Raw genomic sequence first — 21,332 nt, 5'->3', positions numbered from 1 at the left:
GGAAAAGGTAAAAAGTCCCAAGAAGTCTCACCGATGTAGCCAAAGTGCATCAGCAAAGGAAAACATTGCCATTATTTTGTTTTGTTTAATGTTTTTATTGTTTATTTTTTAATTAAATTATTCTCCAGTGAAGCTTAAGTTGTTTTTTCCTTTTGTGTGCTTGGACCTGAACACCACAGAGTAGTCGAGGTGTGACCCCCCCCCCCCCCCCCCCCCCCCTCTCTGCCTCCCTCCTCCCTGGGTTACGTGGGTGGATTACATCATACCTGTTAGTTACTCTGGTTGCTATGGACACAGGAAAAGTGATCAGTTGTGCTCGGTGTCACCTTACCGACGACCCTTGGTAACAGAATAAGTGTTTGTATGTACAGGCTGTGAATAATGTACGGCGTGCTGAGCGTCACCTCCACACTTTAAAACTGGGCTGAGATTAAAATGTGAACCTTTGAGAACCACTTGAGATGCAATAATCTAAATTTTATCGTAGAAATGTGATAAAATATATGAAAACTGTTTTTTTGCAGTATGTTGCACCTTTTCCAACAACCCCAAAATATCTTATCCACAAGTTTAGAGAGTTTATACCTTAAAACTCCCAGAAATGTTCATAGTAAGATTAACCTTTGACCCCGTCTGTTTTGACTGTTCCTTCTTTCCTCCCTTCTTTCTTTTCTTCCTCCATCTACCTTTCTTCCTTCCTTCCTTCCTTTCCTCCTTTCAGTCCTTCTTTCCTTTCCTCCCTCCCTTCCTTCCTCCCTCCTTGCGTTCCTTCTTCCTCCCTCCCTTCCTTCCTTCCTCCCTTCGTTCTTCTTCCCTTCCTTCCTCCCTCCTTTCCTTCTTTCTTCCTCCCTTCCATCCTCCCTTCCTCCTTTCCTTTCTTCTTCCTCCCTTCCTCCCTTTGTTCTTCTTCCCTTCCTTCCTACCTCCTTTCCTTCTTTTTTCTTCCTGTCCTTTCTCTCTCCTTCTTCCCTTCCTTCCTCCCTCCTTCCCTTCCTTCCTTGACTCAAGGACAACAGGAGGGTTAATGTTGAATAAGATATTTGAAGCTGTAGTTCAGGGGTGTCAAACTAATTTTAGTTCAACGGCCACATACAGCCCAGTTTGATCTGAAGTGGGCCAGACCAGTAAAACCATTGCATTATAACCTATAAATAATATATAATGTATATGATATGTAATATAACTTTACTATAATAAAAAATCTATTCACAAAACAGATGAACAGCCTGAGATGTCTTTAGGAAAATGAATGCAATTTCAACAATATTCAGTCTTTTACAGATTATTTTGCACAGAAGCTGCTGATTTTTGCACTTTTTACTATACAAATTATATATATATATATATATATATATATATTAATGTATGTTTAAGAGGACTGAATTCATGGTCAGGTCAAAACCTCTGAAGCAGCAGAAAAGTTTTCCAGTGGGTCAGATTGGACCCCTTGGTGGGCCGTATGTTTGACACCCCTGCTGTAGATTACTGACTTTTTACATTAATGATTAACCACTTAACATACGCCCCTATTTTTTATGTTGTTAGCCTAAATGTACTGCCTAAACACCGATTGGCTTGTGTGTGGTGTCGTCAGAAGCAGAAGAGGCTCACGGTCGTAAACATCTAGTCACGTGTACTCTGAGATGCACGCGCAGGTCAGGAAATGACGTAAACGGACCGGGTTTGTTATTTGTGTTATTACGTTATGTGTTGGACTAAATACATGGACATATTGAGGAAAGTATTTCGATGTTATGGAAACGGATTTCATATTTCACGAGAATGGATACTTGGCGAGCTGTACAGAAAGTCCTGAGTCATAAGATGATCGTTGTGGATAAAGGGAAGACTTTGAAGGTATGTAGGCATTATAGCTGTTTTTACTTTAGCTGAGTGGCTAGCCGAGCTAACCGCTAATACTATTACGGCTGTGAGCAACCATATAAGTCGTGAGTGGTCTTGAATGAATCAGGACAATCTAAGCTTTCTAACAATGCACGGCATGAATATATATGTTTAAGGGTTGGTGTTTAAAACATTCAGAAGAACTTGTGGCTACCTCCTAACATCCGTCCCGTCCCATAGACGGAACAGCGTACGTTAAGAGGTTAAAGGGTTTAGTTTTCACTGAAGGTTTATTTGACACTGATGTTCTCTCGTAGGGTCCCTGAGACCTTTTTACATTTACAGATTAAGATTTTATCATCTGGCCGAAGTGTTTATCGGCAGAGACGATCAAGCATCAGAGGAAAGGGTCCTTTTCTCAAGTAGCTTACAAAGGTGTAAGTTAAATAATAAAAGGTGCTGGACAGATGTTATTTTTATTTGAATTGAAGTAGGAAACAACTCGATGTTGACAAGTGCATAAAAAAATACTATAAACAAAGAAGTCGTGCAACAAAGTGAAAACAGCTTGAAAAACACACTTAACCCTCCTGTTGTCCTCGAGTCAAGGAAGGAAGGGAAGAAAGGAAAGGAAAGAAGGAAGGGAGGAAAGAAGGAAAGGAGGGAGGGAGGGAGGAAGTAAGGAAGGGAGGAGAGGAAAAAAGAAAGGAAGGAAGGACAGGAAAGAAGGAAGGAAGGGAGGTATTAGGGATGGAGGGAGGAAGAAGGAAGGAGGGAGGGAGGAAGGAAGGAAAGAAGGAAGGAAGGTAGGAGGGAGGGAGGACGGAAAGAAGGAAGGGACGAAGAAGGAAGGAAAGGAGTGAGGAAGGAAGGAACAGTCAAAACAGACGGGGTCAATTTGACGACACAAAGGTTAATAGCCTTTAATCAAATTTAAAGCAAAAATAACTGAGTTCATCTTTGCTGCACAAATGTAGAAACTCAACAGCAGATATCACATCATACACATCATACGTCACAACTACAGTCATTCAAAAACATTTAAATACACTATATTAGATGCTACTTCATAAAAATAATAATTTTGGTACATGGGATTCAACACGATACATTAGTTATAGGTTTAACTGATGTTTGGCATGTGGGACGAATGATTTTCTTCTATACTCAGAGACTCTCTGAGCTGGAAGCGATGATTCAGAGGACGGCATGAATCCTCCAGGATTATATCTGTCATTTGTTCAGCTGCTTTGTCAGAAGTGATGAACTAAAACTAGAGCGTTGTTTATAGCCTGACACACTGGTGGATCATTTGTTCTAAACACGGTTTTATAATGATGATAAGTTGTTTTTTTTAAAGGTCTCAGAGACCCCAGCTATAAACCGGGGTAAAAATACATGATTAAATGTTAATATTTTTACACCCAAGATCCCAAATTATCACCTTATTACTTGCCTGTTACTGGAGGTCTTATTCTCTGCTGTTGAATTGACCCAGTATGCACACAAAACCTCTACTTCTTTATCTGTGAATGACTTTATGGCGACTTAAAGGAGTAATATTTTCATTCATGCTTTACCAATATAACATATAAAACATTAAATATGTTCTAATTTGGCTTCACAACAATTCTTTATGCTCATTTCTGTATTTAGTCTCATCACTAAAACGTGCAGCTCAGCTTGCAGCAGAGTGAAGGGTTGCCACTTTAACACTGGTAAACATTTTGGGTTTTAAATGGTCCACGTGCGGTTTGATCGGTGCAAACAAACAAAAGTTGTGTTTATGTTGAGTTTCTACTCTTTAAAACACATTTTCTCATTCTGTGTGTGTGTGTGTGTGTGTGTATGTGTGTGTGTGTGTGTATCATTGAACTCCAACCTAAAGCATTTGCCTGGCCGATTTTTAAGTTGTATTTGAAAGCGTGCATCATATAAATGTTTAGTGGCTTGTGGTCTCCTTCTTTGCATTAGAGCCACATGTAGATCAGCTCAATAGAGTGAAACCAGTGGCAGGACTGGGTATGTTGTCACGTATGTGCGTGTGAGTCTTCATAAGTGTGCATGCAACAAACCAACCATGGACCCACCCCAAAAAAAACATTCTCCATAGTGCTACTAGAGGTCAAAACGTGACAGGGTTCCTTTTAAAGAGGCCAAAAGGAGAAAAAAAGCTGATTTTGCAGTTACATGTAGCAGTGGGGGTTGTTTGGTGGGAAGGAATTTAAATCTCAACGAAACACACTGTTTCAAGGACAAGTTCACAGTCTTTCGAGTGTGTCTTAAAACAACAGTCAGGTACTTAAAATCAACATTGAAACCTGTTTTTCTTGCTGTAATCATTCTTCCTGTTCATACTGACCACCACAGTGCAACAAAAATGTATTTAAAGGTTGAAGTGAAGCTAATATGACGCTTCAGTTGTCTAAATGAGTCAAATCAAGTAGATATATTTCAACATTACAGTCTTTTTAGTACTAAAGTCTCTCTTTTTGTTACTATACTTTCACCACAAGTCAACAGAGGAAACACAAAGAGGGGATTTGATGCTAAAAAGACTGTAAATGTGTCAGATATCCACTTAATAAGCTTCACATCTACTCTTTTGGGATCTGTTAATACTCAGTAATAAACAGGAATGATTATTATAAAGACACCTGACTGCTGTAAAAGTATAATCCCAGTTTTACACTTATAAGTAGAACTGCAAAAATTAGTTGACAGAAAATTAATCTACTGCTCTCAATCAACTATTTTAAAGCTCTTCATCCACACAGAAGATATAAACAACATTTCTGTTGAGCTCCACTTGTTGTTTTCTTAACCTTTTAACTCCTTTAACTGCAGCTTCATATGACTAACTCAGACTGCTGAAGCCTCATATAAGGCAGTTTTATTTATATAGCGCATTTCATACACAATGGCAACTCAATGTGCTTTACATAAAACAGAAATAGAATAGAATAGAGCATTAAATATAAGATTGCAGCATAAAATAATGATTTGCTTTAAAATCATTAAAAGGACATAGAGTGCAAATGAAAGATTAAAATGTAAAGTGCTTTAAAAGAGCTCAATCATGACCACAGGAGAAGAGAAATGTTTTTAACCTGGATTTAAAAATGATTTCAGTTCTGCTGGTAGTTTGTTCCAGTCGTGTAAAAGCTGCTTCACCATGTTTAGTTTGAACTCTGGGCTCAACTATCTGACCTGAGTCAGTAGATCTCAGAGCTCTGGGCTCAACTATCTGACCTGAGTCAGTAGATCTCAGAGCTCTACTGGGTTTATATTCTACTAACATGTCATTTATGTATTCTGGACCTAAACCATTCAGTGATTTGTAGACCAGTAGCAGAACTTTAACATCTATTGTATAGCTGACTGGGAGCCAGTGTAAAGACTTGACTTCACATCTACTTTTAAATACATTTTTGCACACTGAAAGCACATTTAAAGGGTTTTAATAGTCAGTATGAGCAGGAGGAATGATTACAGGGGAGGAAAACCTGTTTCACTGCTGTTCATATGGACACCTGACTGATGTTTAAAGACACACTTGGAAAAAAAAAAAGGTCAACCTATCCTTCAAAGTGTCCTGTTCTTTAAGATTGAGCCGCCTGAAGTTTATTTTCCACAGGTGAGTCAATACACTCACACCCAACCATATTTGAAGAAAGCACTGTGAGTAAATATATTTTGCATAAAGTAAAGATGTTTCTTTTCGTTTCTTTTACTTTCGGGGGTGGGTCGACTGTGGTAAAAGGCTCCCAGGAAACTCCAACCTCAGAACCACAACTCACTATCAAAACCATCTTAACACGACACGCACAGGAAAAGCCTTCATGCAGCAGATAACATCCTCCTTAATCTGTTGAGAAAAACAAGATTACTTTTTACTTACTTTTCATTACTGCGATAATGTGATTAAAAAAATATGTCAGCATGTCACATTTAAGTTCATATTTGAGCATATTGAGAGGGGGGAAAAAAAGAGAGGTGCAGTGACAGTTTAGCTCCATCTGCTGGACAAACAGCAACACAAAACCTTCAGCAGAAAACATTTTAATATAATATAACAAGTTGCTTGGTTCTCCCATTAGTACACAGTCATTAAATTATACATAAATTCATTAAATTATACATAAAATCATTTGAACAATGTTAAAAAATACAACATTATAAAAAATACTTACAACTTACTGAATAAAACTTGCTGTACAATTTCCACCTATTTATAAACATTTCATTTTATAGCTTTAAAAAAAAATCTATATGCAGTTAATTTGAGTATTAAATCACTGTGCTGTAAGTGGTGACACTCATTAAGAGGAAAAATGAGTCGTTTACATGATTTTGATGGTTAACTGCCATTTTCTCTAAAAACCCTTCATTTAAAACTTAAACTCAGAAGCTGGTTTAACAAAGTGCTACATTACATTTCTCCAACTGATCCAATCAGAGACATCTTTTAATTTAAAGTTTGGTCTTTAGCTGAACTGCAGATGTGTGTCAGTAGGAGTCATCAGCCCCTGAACTCGGAGCAGTAGTGCGTGCAGTTTTTCAGAAGTTTTGAAGTTTGGTGATGATTTTTTTTGAAGGATGGGTCATTCAACAGCTCACAAATATCTTTTTTAACACTTCAAGTGTCACTTCCAAAATGTGCATGCTTTTGCTGTGATGTGCTGCTTTTATGGTATTTTCTGGAGTCACATGAACACGCCCAGGATCCTCTCGTGTCTCGTGTTTCAGGCCGGTGAGGAAGCGTTGTTGATGATCTTCCTCTTGCGTAGTACCACCAAGTCATAAAAAGGGTCTTTGGTGACGCTTGCCCTGAGGAGGAAGAGGACGATTCAGTTCACATTCAGTAGTATTTTGTCTGTTTGTTTCCCCCCAATGTCTCTTAAAATAAATGCCAGAAAATAGTAAAAAAATTCCAGAAACCCAAAGTAACACCTTAAAATTGATTGATTTAGACTGAAACCTAAAAATAAATAATTTAAGTGACTAACCAATGTCATTAATTACTTTTCATTTGGATAATTCATTAGATGATGCATTCATTAACATACAGTTCTTGGGTTAAAAGGACAAGTTCACAATATTTAAAGTGTGTCTTTTAACATCAGTCAGGTGTCCATATGAACAGTGAAAGAGGTTTTTTACTCTCTGAAATCATTCCTGCTGTTCATACTGACTATTAAAAGATCTCCTTCAAATGTGCTTTCAATGGAAGTGATGGAGGATAAAAACCACAGCGTGTCCACACAGTCATTTAAAAGTAGATGTGAAGCTTCAGCAGTTATATGAAGTGGATATCTGCCACATTGACAGTCTTTTTAGCATCAAATTCCATCTTTGTGTTTCCCCTGTTGAGCTGTGGTGGAAGTATAGTAACAAAAAGAAGGAATTTAGCACTAAAAAGACTGTAATGTTGAAAGATATCTACTTGATTTGACCCATTTGGACATCTGAAGCTTCATATTAGCTTCAGATCAACCTTTAAATATTTTTTTTTTTGCACAGAAGAAGGACTGTGGATTTTGTCTCCCGTCACTTAACACTGTAATGGTCAGTATGAACAGGACGAATGATTAAAACAAGTTTCAATGTTGATTTGGAGCACCTGACTGCTGTGAAAAACGTGTCTTTTAAAGCATAAATGAGATACTGCTACACTAATTATTTTACACACTGAGTTAATTGATGTTTTTTCATGCATGAATTCATAATAATTCACGTATCCTTAGTTTTACTTTTCTGTTTGCTGATGCAACGACTAATTGAACAAACCATGAACAGATCAATCATTAAACTGTCGCTTTAGATTTGAGATGACAAATATTTGGAGAGCATCTGTAGCTGTCTTGATCGCTGTAGTTGCTTGCACTAACTCTTTGCAGTCATGTGTTCCAGCTTTGACAAACACAACTCTGGCAGGCGGCACATGGCCTCACATGTGTCCTTCAAGGTAACATCAGTTATGCAGCTCTCACCTGATCGCATTCATCCAGTCGTCCCGTTCGTCTGCGTTGGCTGCGCTGAATCTGTAGTACTGGTGTTTACCCTGCACCACTTTGCCTTTGTTCTCTGTCTTGCAGGCCTTGATCTTTTGTCCTTGGGGGTTATATAACTCCAGACAATACTGTTCAAACACACATACAGACACATGCCGCTCCGTCAGTGTGTGCATATGCTTTTCTGTTTATTTGATTAGTCTTCTGATAGCCGTGTGACTCAATGTTTGGAGGACTTGTGCTATAAAAATTCATTTAGCAGCTGCTGTGTGATTCATTAGGTTGTGTGGCAGTAGATAATGTTTGTGAGGAAGCTCAGCGCTCCTCTGTAAACCAAAGCAAGCTAAATTATACTGTACCGGTTTGCCTGTGTACTGGACCTCCCTGACACACAGGTTCTCCAGAGGAATAATCCCGATTGGGTCTTTATCCTGGAGGAGGAGACGGATGTTAAAGACAGACTGAAAGATGCTTGACATTTGCATATTTAGTTGATAATAAGAAATATTTAGAAAATTGTCCCTCAAAGCTGTTCTTTGTATTATTTCATTAAAAAAACTGAAATATACTCTACTCACTGTGGTGTATTCAAAGTAATAAAGGCAGCTGTCCGTCAAAATGAACCACCGCCTCTTCCAGGTTTTAACTCGGCCACCTTCAACAAAGAAAGGAAAGATTTAGAGCGATGCACTCACGCTGTTGTAATCTCCTCTGAAAGCCGTGCAATCAACTCTGACTTTTCCATGTGGTTCAAATATCTCATCATCTCACCCATTTTAAGGAGCCAGCCCTCTCTATCTGGATTAAAAAATGTCAACGTGAGGTCGTTCCCATCATCCACTGGGATTTTGAACGGTTCGCTGCGGATGCTCGTGTACAAGCTCTGGAGGACGAAGACAGAAGAGAATGTCAGTTTTATGGTAGATTATATACAAATATTCGTGTAATTATTCTTAAAAATGGATTTGGATCGTAGCGGAAGAAGCACTCAGTGTCAAAAACAAGTCTGCTGGTTGTGCTGAACTGTCTCTGTCAGAGTGAAAAATGAAAACCCACAAGATTGGAGATAATGAAATAATAAAATCCCCCGAAACTGGAGATAATTATTAAGTTAAATTCCCCCAAATTGGGGATTTTTATGCTTTTGCCCACAACTCTTAGAAGACGTCACTCGTGTCATATCATGACGTGTTTTTAGTCAGTTTTTGGACAATAGTGGAGGTCTAAAGCACAGAAGAACAAGATATATCAGACTTTAGATACACATACGCTACTTGTAGGTGGATAAATTCATTTGTCTTAAAAAGTTGACTCCAGAAGAAGATATTGAGGAAATTAAGAAACACCTGAAGGTACCTGCCTAATGAGGTTTCTCATATTAAATGATCTAAACCAGGATAAGATTCTTGTGCTTCTAAACATGCTCAATACACTCCTCTGAAACACAGGAAGAGGAAAAGTAGAAAGTGCAGTATTTAAGGGAATGTATTTTGTTGAATTTACTGTCAGGACGTTATGAATACGATGTTATAAATAGGACGTGAGCAGCTGACCGTGAGGAGCTCGGTGGGCAGATCTTCCCCGTTGTTGATCCCCCGGTTCATGGCGACAAAGCGCTGCAGACTGGGCTTGTCTTTCACGTTGGGGTTGTGTAGACTCGTGTTGAGCATGATGATGGAAAAAGACAGGATGTAGCATGTGTCTGTCGCACACAGAATGCAGAAAAAAACAAACAAAGCCACAGGTTAGTCTTCTTCAGCTGTGCATCATTATTGCAGCTTTGCCAGTATAAATTGCACCCATTAAAAGTAATAGCTTCCTTTTGAATACTGAAGAGTAAGGTGGTGCTACTGCAGCTTCACTCATATTTACTGCAAGAGGACATTTCTTTTTCTTAACATAACTTTCTTTTGAGTTGTTTTCTTTCAAATCTATAAATTAAAGACACTGTAATGAAGAAACGCTGTAATGATGAGACTTGAAACAAAAGCTTCCGTGTCCTCGTACCTGTGGATTGGAAGACCCCCGGGTTACAGTCACAATAGCGGCTTGCAAATGCCTCCATCATCCTGTCAATCTTCTGAGCTTCTCCCGGGAGACGAAAGCTCCATAGAAACTGCCTGCAAGGTGGCGGAGGTGTAAAAAGAAAACACAGTCACACAATGTCAGGTACGTACAGGTCAAGAAGGAGGATTTCCACACCATCATAAAAACAAGACTAGACGAGACTAAAGGTAAAATTGGCTGCAACATTTCATGCTGACTTGTCATGCTTGCAGGTGAGTTTTTTGACACAAACCTGAGTGCCTGCACCAGATTCAGGTCTGAGAATTCATGCAGGCCCACGAAGGCTTTCAGCACCTCCAGATGCATTTCCTTCCTGCAGAAAAATGAGGAAAAAGGGAAATAATGAGAACACCAAATTGAAAGTAGATTCAAGGTAGATCATAAAACTGAAAGTCTCTCTCTCTCTCTCTCTCTCTCTCTCTCTCTCTCTCTCTCTTTCTCTTTCTTTCTTCACAACCATCAGATTGGTTTTCATCTTATCCTGTGGAAAAGAACAGCCGGGAAATTCTCTGCATGTTTTGAAACAAATTGTTTGGTTTGATTTTTGGTGAAATACCCTTATTGAAAGTTAGATTATCCTACATTATGTAACTTCCTGGAGTCGTCACTGTGAGGTTGCCGGGCAACCAGCAAAAGACTCAAGGAAGTTACTGCATCTAGTCAAGAAATAGTCCAGTACATTTCCCCCATGGAATCTGTTGTTTTTCTACTTGTTTACAATGTTTGTTCTGAATAAGACAACTGGGATATAATTTGAGTTTTAGAGTTGCTGGTTGGTGGATTTTGTTATTTTTGACAGACAGACAAGCTGTTTCCCCTGGTTTGCAGTCTTTACTCTAAGCTAATGATGCAAAAGTGGTGTTGGTATTCTCATTTAGATTAAAAACAATGTCTACACAGGCTGAGTGGTTAAAGTATCATGTTTGCAGAGCAGCAGCAGCTCTAGTTCTCCATCAGGTGTCTACACAGGATGTATTGAGGCACAATATTGAGTGTAGGTCACCTAGATTTTGGTCGCATTCAGAGCCTCACACACTATCACTGTAGTTACATGCACAAAATAGAAGAAAATAGACTTTCAGGTCAGAGTTGCAATCATAAAGAGTGAATAAAACATGAGCAGATAAGTGGCCCGTGTAAAAAGTAAAGTTATTCATATAAGCACATTTTGAAACAACAAAAGCTGAACAATGTGCTTTGCAGATTGAATAAAAACACAGTCATAGTTATGAGGATCAATGGAGAATAAATGAATAAAAGCGTAGAATAGAATAAAAATTAATTAAATCCTAAAAACACAACAGCAGTGCACACAGAACAAATTAGCAGCAGAGAGAGAAAATGGAAGTTAATCTGTTCCTTCAGAGACAGATGGCTGAAAGAAAGAAAAGCGAAGAAGCTCATTTCCCGAAATATAAAAACTATTCCCTTTGAAACAGCCGCTATTAAACACGCAGCAGGAGATGTGTATGTATGCGTGCATCGTTGATATTTTCTGGAGCCTGATGAGTACTCTTTTGTACCAATGAATCTTGTGACAAACTGCAACCTTCAGAATGTAAATAGCTGCTTTATGTAATGCGTACAACTTAGTTCTTACATTATATTTCAGCCTTGACTTTCCTCTCACTTGTACTCTCTCTTTAAAAATGAAACCAATCAGTTGTGTTAGTGTGTGCTATACTGTACCTCTCTCCGAGGAAATTTCCTATGGCGGTCTTGTTCAGTCCCTCCTCTTTGTACAGAAACTCTGCCACCGACTCTGCTTCCCATTCCAGCAGGCCATTTTCAACCAGGTAATGAACACCCTGCGGCAAATGAAAGCACAGGAAGTTAGATTTGAATGAGCAGTACCACTACCAAGAGCATGCAAATCAGGAACTTTTACACACTTGAAACTTTATATTTTCATTTTATATCGTAGGCGAGTGGCTGTCCAGATTTTTAAGGGTATAATAATCAGACACTTCTGGCTTGAAATAGTTCAGAGTAGTTAAATGTCATAATGTTTAGCTCTGTAATCTGATGTTTTATCTAAAAGATTACATGTGAAGGTTGGTCATAACAAGGTTAGTCATAACACACATCAACAAAGTTTGTTTCTTCTGTATTTGTGTCACTGTTATCACTAATCAGCAAAACAGCAGATAATTCAGTACGTGTTGAATGAATACTGCATGCTCTTATCTCTTTAATCACACAGGGCGCCATAGAATAAAACTTTATACTGTGTCTACACCTGCAAAGTAGTTACTCAAATTAATACCACTTAAAGACACCCTTAACCTCGAAGATATTTCATCCGCCCACTCGTGCATTTTCCTCGGGCCTGAGAGTGGAGGGGCGACTGAGCTTTAACCGAGGTCCTTCTTCTCTTCCGAGACACTTAGAGGAAGGAACGAAAAAGACGGAGGTTGCTGTGGTGAAGTGGCGCTTCTGCCCCACTTCAGGGAACAGGATGTGGTTTTTCTCGCTTTTGCTCACTCTCTACGTCTGTGCCTGTGCATAGTTTTGCACGTCTGCACATCACGCACGCACGCGCACATGCACAAGCACACACACACACACACACACACAGCTCAGAAACACATCCACTCCCTCTGTTGAGTTATCTCCTGCTTGTTGACCTTCAGTTCCAGAGGAGCTGAAGTAAATGAAAGTGATATCTCACCTACGGTACCTTTTAATATGAGTCATTGATCAGATGGGACGTAACAAACTGTGTGTCTCCATCTGAGTGCAGGTATTCATGTGACTAATTCAGTATTTCGTCAGATTCACTGAACTCACACACTGTTCACCAGCTCAGGTTGAGTTTAAAATGTCTCAAAAACACATAATCATATAATCAATTAACATTTTCTTCTGTTTATACTGTAGATACACATATAAACTCACTTTTTCAGGGTCCATGTTGAATTTCTTTTTCCCATTTAGAAATCGTCTGTTCCTCGCAACATTTTTACTGCAACAAAAAACAATTTAAAGTTAAACAACTGCAAATAATTAGTGTTTCAGTATTAAAAAATAAAAAGTTAATAAAAAATCCACTAAAACAAATCCTTTAATTGGATTGTTAATGGATTGTGTGTTTCATTGACTATTGACTTGAAGTATATTTTCTTAATTTCCTTTATGTTTAGTATATTTAGTAGCTTTATTGTCATTATATTGAGGGTCAGACAACAATATCATGAAATTAAAATAGCACTCCCTGAGCCATAAGAACATTTAAGACAATTAAAAATAATTTAAGACCTAAACAAAACAATGATAATCTACAAGAGCAATACAAATAGGAAGTTAGGAAGTTTCTGTTTTGAATGGATGTATGTGTGTATATTTACAAGAAGATAAGCATAAATAAAATTCTAACTACCCAAATATCAAGTTATCATTTCATCTCTTTAACAGTTCAAAACCATTGGTGGAGAGTATAGTACAGTTTTGAGGTACTTATACTTTACTTGAATGTTCCCATTTCTTGCTAATTACTGGACTTTTTATTCTATCGTGTGTAATTGGCAACTAGAGACTCTGCAAGTTCAGCTTTTGACCAATACCTGTGTGAAGCTACAACATTAAAAGGCTTCTTACATGTTAATCATCTAACACTTAAATATAAAGAAGTGAAAGAGTTCCTTCTGCATAATGAGTTTCCGAGAAACTGTGCCTCTCGTGCCAGCTAAGCAGTTATAATGACATGCAGCGTCATGACACTTACAGTATATTAGTATCAGCTTTTCATAGAAGCGATAAAAGTGACAGGAAGTCCATATATGTCACAGGCGGTGCTCAGTATGCCTTCATATGTCCAGAGCTGCAGTAAATGACCCACTTTCTCCTCATGACCCTGATAAAGTTGAAAGGCATTGGTGGTCTAATAATAAAGTTGTTCTACATACTACAAGTGTTGCTGGATTCGAATTTTTAAACAATATTAATAGATGATAGACAATATTGACTGTAACATCTGAGCACTATATCTTAGGAGTGCATGAAAACTAGTTAGCAAACCAGCAGAGAAGTTGTAAATGTTCACTATAATTGAAGGATAAATGGTTGAAATAGAAGCAGTGGTCACCAACCCTGCTCCTGGAGAACTACTGCCATGCATGTTTAAGGTTTCTCCTCACTTTAAAACACCTGCATACAAAGCTTCAGCTGCTTTATAAAGAGTTAATTATTAAAATCAGGAGGTGTGTTAAGGTGGGGAGATACCTAAAACATGCTCTCCAGGGGAAAGGTTGGTGACCACTGCTTTAAGCTGTCTATGACAAGCACTTATCCATCAATTTAAGTGAATGTTTGCTCATTTGCTAACTGGTTTTCATGCACTCTTGAGATGTGGTGTTCAGATGTTACAGTCAATATTGTATATCATCTATTAATATTATTTTACTATTCCAATTTAAATTCAAATCAGTTAAACTTTTCCTCAGATGGATTTGGAGAAGTTAAGCATTGTGAGAGGTCTAAACCCCCAGCAAACCTTCATCAGGGCTCATGCAGAGAAAGTGTCATAGTCACTCTGGACATAAGAAAGCATACTGAGCACTAACTGTGAGAATAATAGGAAATACTCTTGTGATAATTTGGAAAAGTGCGTAACTGTACAGTGACGTTTTGGTTCCTTCCTGTTACTTTTTTTATTGCTTTTGAGAAACTGATACTAATATGCTGAAAATAGTTGATGTGAATTTACAGTAACGGGCGAATAGTTGTTACTTAAAAAGTTTAAATGGATATATCGTTTAGACAGTTTGTTAAAATTTAATGGAAAACTTTTTGATTTCTGACTCAGGCAACAAAACCCCCAAAACACTGCAACAAAGCTGATTGCATGACTTCAGGGGAACTGAGTATTTTTGGGAGCCGTGGGAATTTAATCTACATGAAAGTGTTGCTTAAATAAGAGGATAAAAAAAGGCCTTGCTGATTCATAGAATAGCTGTTCTTAAAATGTCCTCATACTCACTTCTGCTCCTCCAGATCAAGGTTGTGGATATCTGGCATGACGTGATTATTGTGTAACCTCTGCTTCTGCAAAGAGGGCATTGACAAAGATAGTTACGACGATGATGACGCCATGGGACCAAGCAACCATACACTCAATGGTAAACAACTCAGGGGGCCAATTTATCCTCCCCATCGTTATAAAAATAACCTTCATATCTCAATTAAAAAGTGTCATACCTGGATATCATCCGGCGGCTCAAACTTGTGAGTCTTAATGGTGCCACTCTGCCTCCTCTCTGTCAGGGGTTGTTTCATTGGAGCTGTTGGGGCGAGAGAAAGAATCAGCAGGTGGCGTTTATCAGTCAGGTCGACATGATGGAGACAACCTTACTTACTCACACCTACACTCTTTCTCACACACCCACATGTATTTAAAAAGAAAAAACTACACCCTTCGCTGGTTAGAGAAATGATCAGTGAATGAGAGAAAGAAGAAGAGGGATAAAAATAGATCTAAATTTCTTCCTCTTAACAGTCGGATAGACTAACAAGCATTGCAATTAGCTTTCAGTGTTAGTTAACCCTTACATACTGTTCAGGGTCAAATTGGAGAGCTGTAAAAACACCATATACACATTTCTATTAGCCAGATAGCTCCTAATGTGGCCCACAGCATACAAGAAAATGGAAATAAAATGTATCTTCTTTAAATTTTAGTGCAGCTGATACACAGTTTTACATATGCAAATGTTAAATGTTATAAAAAAATCAACATTAAAACATCATATTATATAAAATGTTCTCCTGGACCATAAAATAGTGATTGTTAATGTCTTTTAATCAAGCAGAAGGATTAACCAAACATGTATTAATGACTGATGAGGAGTTTATAAATGTGAATTGGTGAAGAGACTAATTATGAGAATATGAAAAGTATGTAAAAGGTTAAAACAATCCATCTTGAATCACACGTTTGCAAATGTCACAAATATTGTTGATAACAGTCATAAAAGCTCAATAAAATATGTTAAATATAACACTTCTATAAGGTTTTACAGCATAACAAGTGTCTGTCAGTGTTGGCTAAACTATGACACAAAAGTGAATTAACAGAAACCTAAAATATTTGTAAATTATAGGTTTAAAAAAAAACAACATTTCTATAAAAAAGCAAATACAAGTAAAAACAACAGGTTAAGATAAATTAAGTTTGTAACCCACACAATTTAAGAGTTATCTTAGCTGAATATTATAAACTATACAACTCATGTAATTTAACAAAAAATAATCTAAATCATCTGTCATCAAACTTCGCATTTGTCATTTGTGTCGAAAAATGTAAAGTTGTGGATAAAAATGAGAGAATAAAAGCATTTAAAAGCATACCTCTCCCCCAGAGGAAGCTGTCTTTCCTGCTTATAGCCATGTTGTTGATGGTGCAGAGAGAGTGACGGCTATACAGGAAACAGACTGTGTCAAACCGAAAAAAGGGTCGGCGCTACCATTGAAGGAGCAACGAGTTCACCCAACAGTCTGTCTTACAACATTTCAACTGACGTGCGCGGCAACATGTTGAAATGTAGTCTGATTGTGGAAATAGAGATGTCATTCAACTACAGCTATGACACAGTGCTATGCCTACTATTATTACACATCTCTTACTAAAGCAGTTGTTCTGTAAAAGTACTGTTTTATCATACTGACGTCATAAAGTACCACAAAGTGTCACAAAGTACCAAAAATACTAAGATTAAAGTTAAAAATATGATAAAACCCCAAAAAGGAGCCATATCATATTTCTACTTCTACTTATTCATTCTATATTTATCATATTGATTTATTTACTTTATTTAACCCTCCTGTTGTCCTCGAGTCAAGGAAGGAAGGGAGGAAGGAAGGAAAGGAAGGAAGGGAGGAAGAAGGGAAAGGAAGGAAGGGAGGAAGAAGGAATGAAAGGAGGGAGGGAGGAAAAGAGGATGGAAGGAAAGGAGGAAGAAGGAAGGAAAGGAAGGAGGGGATGAAAGAAGGAAGGAGGGAGGGAGAAAGGAAAAGAGGAAGGAAGGAAAGGAGGGAGGGAGGAAGTTAGGAAAGGAAAGGAAAGGAAAGGAGGGAGGGAGGAAGTTAGGAAAGGAAAGGAAAGGAAAGGAGGGAGGAAAGAAGGAACAGTCAAAACAGACGGGGTCAATTTGACCCGGGAGGACGGCACAAAGGTTAACTTCACAAATGTACAGTAAATTGATGGGTAGCTTCATTTATAAAAGTATAGAGTGCATCATACTTTTATAAACTCATTTATTTTGAGTGTATCTTCTGAAAAGTCTCTAAAAGTAACTGTAAAAAAATGTCAAATTGGAATGTACAATATCTCTAAATTGTAAATAAATGCAATATAATAGAAGTATAAAGTAGCACAATAGCAAAATACATAAGTAGAATACCTTAGGTGAACATCATGGTAGGGTAGAAATTACATCACCATGTCATTTGCCAATCATGTCTTCTTCAGGAGGAAGGAAAGAGAAGTTGAAGAGAGAAGGGCTTCTTTTATTTCTAAATACGATGCCCCCATCTAGTGGGACATCATGTTTCTTAACACCCCTAAAAAAGTTGGTAAATGTACAATTCATGTATTTTTTACATTATTACCATACTCGTTGGAATGAAGAACAATCCCTGTAAAGTTTTGAGGCTCTTTCTCTGTGTTGCCATGGTTACCTTAAAGGGGACATATCCAGCTTAGTGTGATTTTCTGTTGTTAATATTCTGTTATGATGCCAGGTGTCAGGTGTCAGGTGTGTGTTAATTAAGGTCAAAGCTCCCAAACTTGAGGTTAACATATGCAGTGATGCTCGCTGCAAGTCAAAAAGTCAGAGCTTCAACTTGCTCTTAGCGCTTAGTTTGTCAAGTATGTTTCTAACTTACCTACGAGCTGATATTAGCTTGTCAGTCATACCCGTAAATGGACATCCCTTCTGTATATTGGTTGCCTTGTCCACTCATATGTTGAATCAGGTGGATGTATTTGAGAGGGTTACATTAAGTAAAGTAAAGAATAAGAAAAAGTAGGGAACTATTATTACTATAGTTAGTTGATGTAGCCTACGGAGATGTCGCCCAATCAGAGCAGAGTGGGCTTTTCAGGAGGAGGAGGGGGGGCCTTAAAGAGACAGGAGCTAAAACAGCCTATTTCAGACAGAGGCTGAACTGAGGGGCGGCATAAAGAGCCAGTATAAAGCTTTTTTAAAACTGTAAATCATGCAAAAGATATTCCAGTAGAGCCCTAGAATATAAATATAGACCTGAACAAAATGCACAAAATGTCCCTTTTTAAATAGTAATGCTGATCATACTCAATAGTTTCGACAAATGTAATCAAAAATACAAAGCTAATGAGTCTTTTTACTGTTGCTCAACGCTTTCTGATCTCTCAAACCTTTCCGTGGCTAATGAATAAAAAGGCCTTGAATATACAGATAATACTTGTTAGTAGACGATAAGAAAAATATCACCATTAAAGTTCCTAATTACAACTTCTCATGATTCCTGATAGTAACTTATAAAAGATTAAGTGCTTTCAAAGTAAGAGATGTTTATTTTATAATCAGTGTTATGTGCGTTGGTAATTAAATGTCCGTGAAAAGTAAAGTGATAACATTGTGCTTCTGAAAAAAAAGGATGTGATTACTTTCAGAATAATGACCACAAATGGTTGTGCAAACACTTTTAATAGCTTTAAACAAATTAAGTTACTTCCTGCTATCTGTCAAAACTCACGACTACAGCAAAAGCAGCTCGAGATAGACACTCAACATCAGACTGGCCAAATATATACAAGACTGTACCCTACTTTGAAATGTTTAAGTTATAACAATGCATGCTATTAAATGTGCAGAGGGTTTTGTGCAAGATGTCAGGCATATTTTAAACTCCTTGAGTCAGACTGAGTGTGTGGTCTTAACACAGTTTTGCAGTGTAAGCGCATTGTGGCTTCATGTCATGCTGACTTTCCGAAACAAAGGTCACCAAGTTTTGCTGCTTTTTCTTTCACAGTGAGAACATTATGGTTAAAGATATTTAAAGTAAGCTGTTCAGAGTGCACTGACTCCTCATTTATCAAAGTGTCATGAAATATGTTTAGATCTTCACATGTATCACACCCTGAAAATTAATAATTAACAGCTCGCTATTGTATAATTTTAGTAGCATTTCTGGATGTGTGAAAAAATAAGCATTTATCTTCTTCATGGAGGAGAGGCAGTGCAATATCTATATTTATAGTGTAACATATTGCACTTGTCTTAAGTCCCTGCCTCCTCTAAACAAAATGTGTTGGGGTTTTTTTTGCTTCTTATTCCTTCAGTTCGATGTTTGAGCTTCACTGTGCAAAATGATGTATGTGCAGAGTTTGTCTTCACATTCACCTTCACCTTAAAGTCTGTGTAAAGTAAGAATAAATATGTGTTCTGAGTTTGACATACCACAGAAAAGTGTGTTGTTAACCACCCTGCCAAACGCTGTGGGTTTGGCCGCCGAGTTCACTGAAATCCCGCCCCCTACCAAGTGTCACCTGTCAATCAAAGTCACCACCTCTACCAGAAACTTGGACGCTACGTCTGAGAGCTTTCTGCGGCTAGCTCAGCGGCTAACTCAGCAGCTAGCTTAGCTGCTAGCTTGACGGGCTAACTGTAGACTTTAGTAGTAGTAGTAGTAGTAGTAGTGTGCACTGAATACCTCTACAGCAGCAGGGGCGGGTTTATGCCAATCACTGCCACATGATTTTCAGACCCGCCCACGAAATCCTGAACACAGAAATCTTGAAACACAGTTTGTGAAGCCTAGCTCCACAATTCAAATCTAAATGTTGAAATGCTTTTTACACCTTTTTTTTAGAAATTCATGTATGACCTATTTTAATACCATATTTCTTGCAAAGCTGTAATTAAGGAGCGCACTAAAAAAAAAAAAAAAAAGATCGGTTTTCTAACGCTCATTTGCACTTCATGTCTTCTTTTTATAATGTCACGTGTGGATCATTAACCTTGTTGCAGCTTCTACCTGCTGAGAAGAGCTCAGTCAGAAGTAGGAGAGGATGAGAGGAGGAGCTATAAAATATCTATCTATACTGTATGGGGAAACCTTTTACAGTGCTGCATACTGCATATAGTAATTATATATTTAGAAAGTAGAACTGAAGTATTATTTCCATTTTGTGAATTTCAAATAAAAGAAGTCTTGTATTTCCTTATTTAAGTTTTCTTAAAAATAGTGTTGAACTCACATCTCGATCTTGTGAACCCATTATCATGCCTCGTCTCATGAGCTGAGTGTATCGTCACACCCCTAGATTCAAAACATACTTTTTTGTTGCCACAGCACAGAATGTGACCAAATTATTTACACAGTAGTCGGGAAAACTCTGAAGTGAAATTCTGAATGCAGTTTGAACAGACTGTAGCAGTAAAAGTGTCGAAAATAATTGTGTTCATTGTGCCGAAGCATCTCTGTCAGAGTGAAAAACTAAAAACACAGAAGACTGCAGATAATGAAATAATAATAAAATCTCCCAAAACTGGAGATGAATGAAATTAAATGCACACAAAGTTGGGGACACAATTATTTGTGTGTGTGTGTGTGTGTGTGTGTGTGTGTGTGTGTGTGTGTGTGTGTGTGTGTGTGTGTATTTATCTGGAGGTCCTTAGTACAAGTTTTAATAGTTTTAGAACAACAAAGTCGAGTTAGTGGTGAAAGAAATCAGCATGCTCGTGTTTTGCGGCAGCAGACTGTGGAAAAATGTGACTCTTCTCTCACTGCCAAACTACTTCAGTGCAGACATGAAGAGGAAAAAACCAGCACAAACAAGTCTGACAATGATTTCTCAGCTGTATTGTTCTGAGCTGACCCTTGTCAAATTAGGTACATTTCTCCTGCTGTCAATCACCGGCACCATTTGTTATAAGACAAGGTAATCTACCAGCCGCAGCCTTGTGTGTCTGCAATGCTTTGAACTGCCTCTATCATTGTATTCTTTTATCCATAATGAGAAGCGCTTTGTTCCCACAATCCCATATTTCATGGGATAAAATATGTGATAAGACCCAAAAAGGATTTTTTAAAGTTACTTTTCTTTTTTGAGTTGTGGAGAATCAGAAAAGGGACATTTCAGACACTTGAATTGATCAGCATGCTGCTCGACTCTCTACCAGCCTTCGTCAAAGCAATTACTTCTAAAATGGGCTTCAGCAGCTGTTGTGTTGTAAGTCCCACACTGTAGCAGCAAGTCACAAGGAAAACGCACTCAATCTGGATCCGCTACATGAATTACAGGTGCACGAAGAGAGATGGATTAGAGGGAGAATTGTCCTTGATATTAGTAATTATTGGGGTGCCATCCATCCCAATTTGTGCCATTTAGACTCTCTCCGCTTGCACAAATAAGTCTACTAAGTG

The 21,332-nt window shown here is 38.0% G+C and overlaps 1 protein-coding gene across 1 annotated transcript; it reads right to left on the bottom strand.

Moving 5' to 3' along the window:
* Positions 1 to 5,957: 5,957 nt before the first annotated feature.
* LOC128378360 (cytohesin-3-like) lies at positions 5,958 to 16,312 on the bottom strand. Its single transcript, XM_053337848.1, has 13 exons — positions 16,272 to 16,312; positions 15,123 to 15,205; positions 14,905 to 14,969; positions 12,825 to 12,891; positions 11,616 to 11,734; positions 10,159 to 10,239; positions 9,867 to 9,979; positions 9,413 to 9,561; positions 8,631 to 8,742; positions 8,438 to 8,514; positions 8,219 to 8,290; positions 7,839 to 7,987; positions 5,958 to 6,675 (listed from the first exon to the last, which is right to left on the bottom strand). The coding sequence occupies exons 1-13, from the start codon at positions 16,309 to 16,311 to the stop codon at positions 6,591 to 6,593; spliced, it is 1,212 nt and encodes a 403-aa protein (XP_053193823.1). The 5' UTR covers position 16,312; the 3' UTR covers positions 5,958 to 6,590.
* Between the last annotated feature and the right edge of the window lie 5,020 nt (positions 16,313 to 21,332).

This window comes from Scomber japonicus, chromosome 18 (genome assembly GCF_027409825.1).
Source record: "Scomber japonicus isolate fScoJap1 chromosome 18, fScoJap1.pri, whole genome shotgun sequence".
Lineage (NCBI taxonomy): Eukaryota > Metazoa > Chordata > Actinopteri > Scombriformes > Scombridae > Scomber > Scomber japonicus.
The sequence above is the reverse complement of the archived record's forward strand: the minus strand, read 5'-3'. Positions and strand labels throughout refer to the sequence as shown.

Excerpts from the sequence above, each read along its gene's own strand:
- LOC128378360 (XM_053337848.1), bottom strand. The coding sequence starts at position 16,311 with ATGGCTATAAGCAGGAAAGACAGCTTCCTCTGGGGGAGAG. Across the intron at positions 9,980-10,158 it reads AATCTGGTGCAGGCACTCAG|GCAGTTTCTATGGAGCTTTC; the intron begins GTTTGTGTCAAA and ends GCCACCTTGCAG. Across the intron at positions 8,291-8,437 it reads ATTACTTTGAATACACCACA|GATAAAGACCCAATCGGGAT; the intron begins GTGAGTAGAGTA and ends CTCCTCCTCCAG.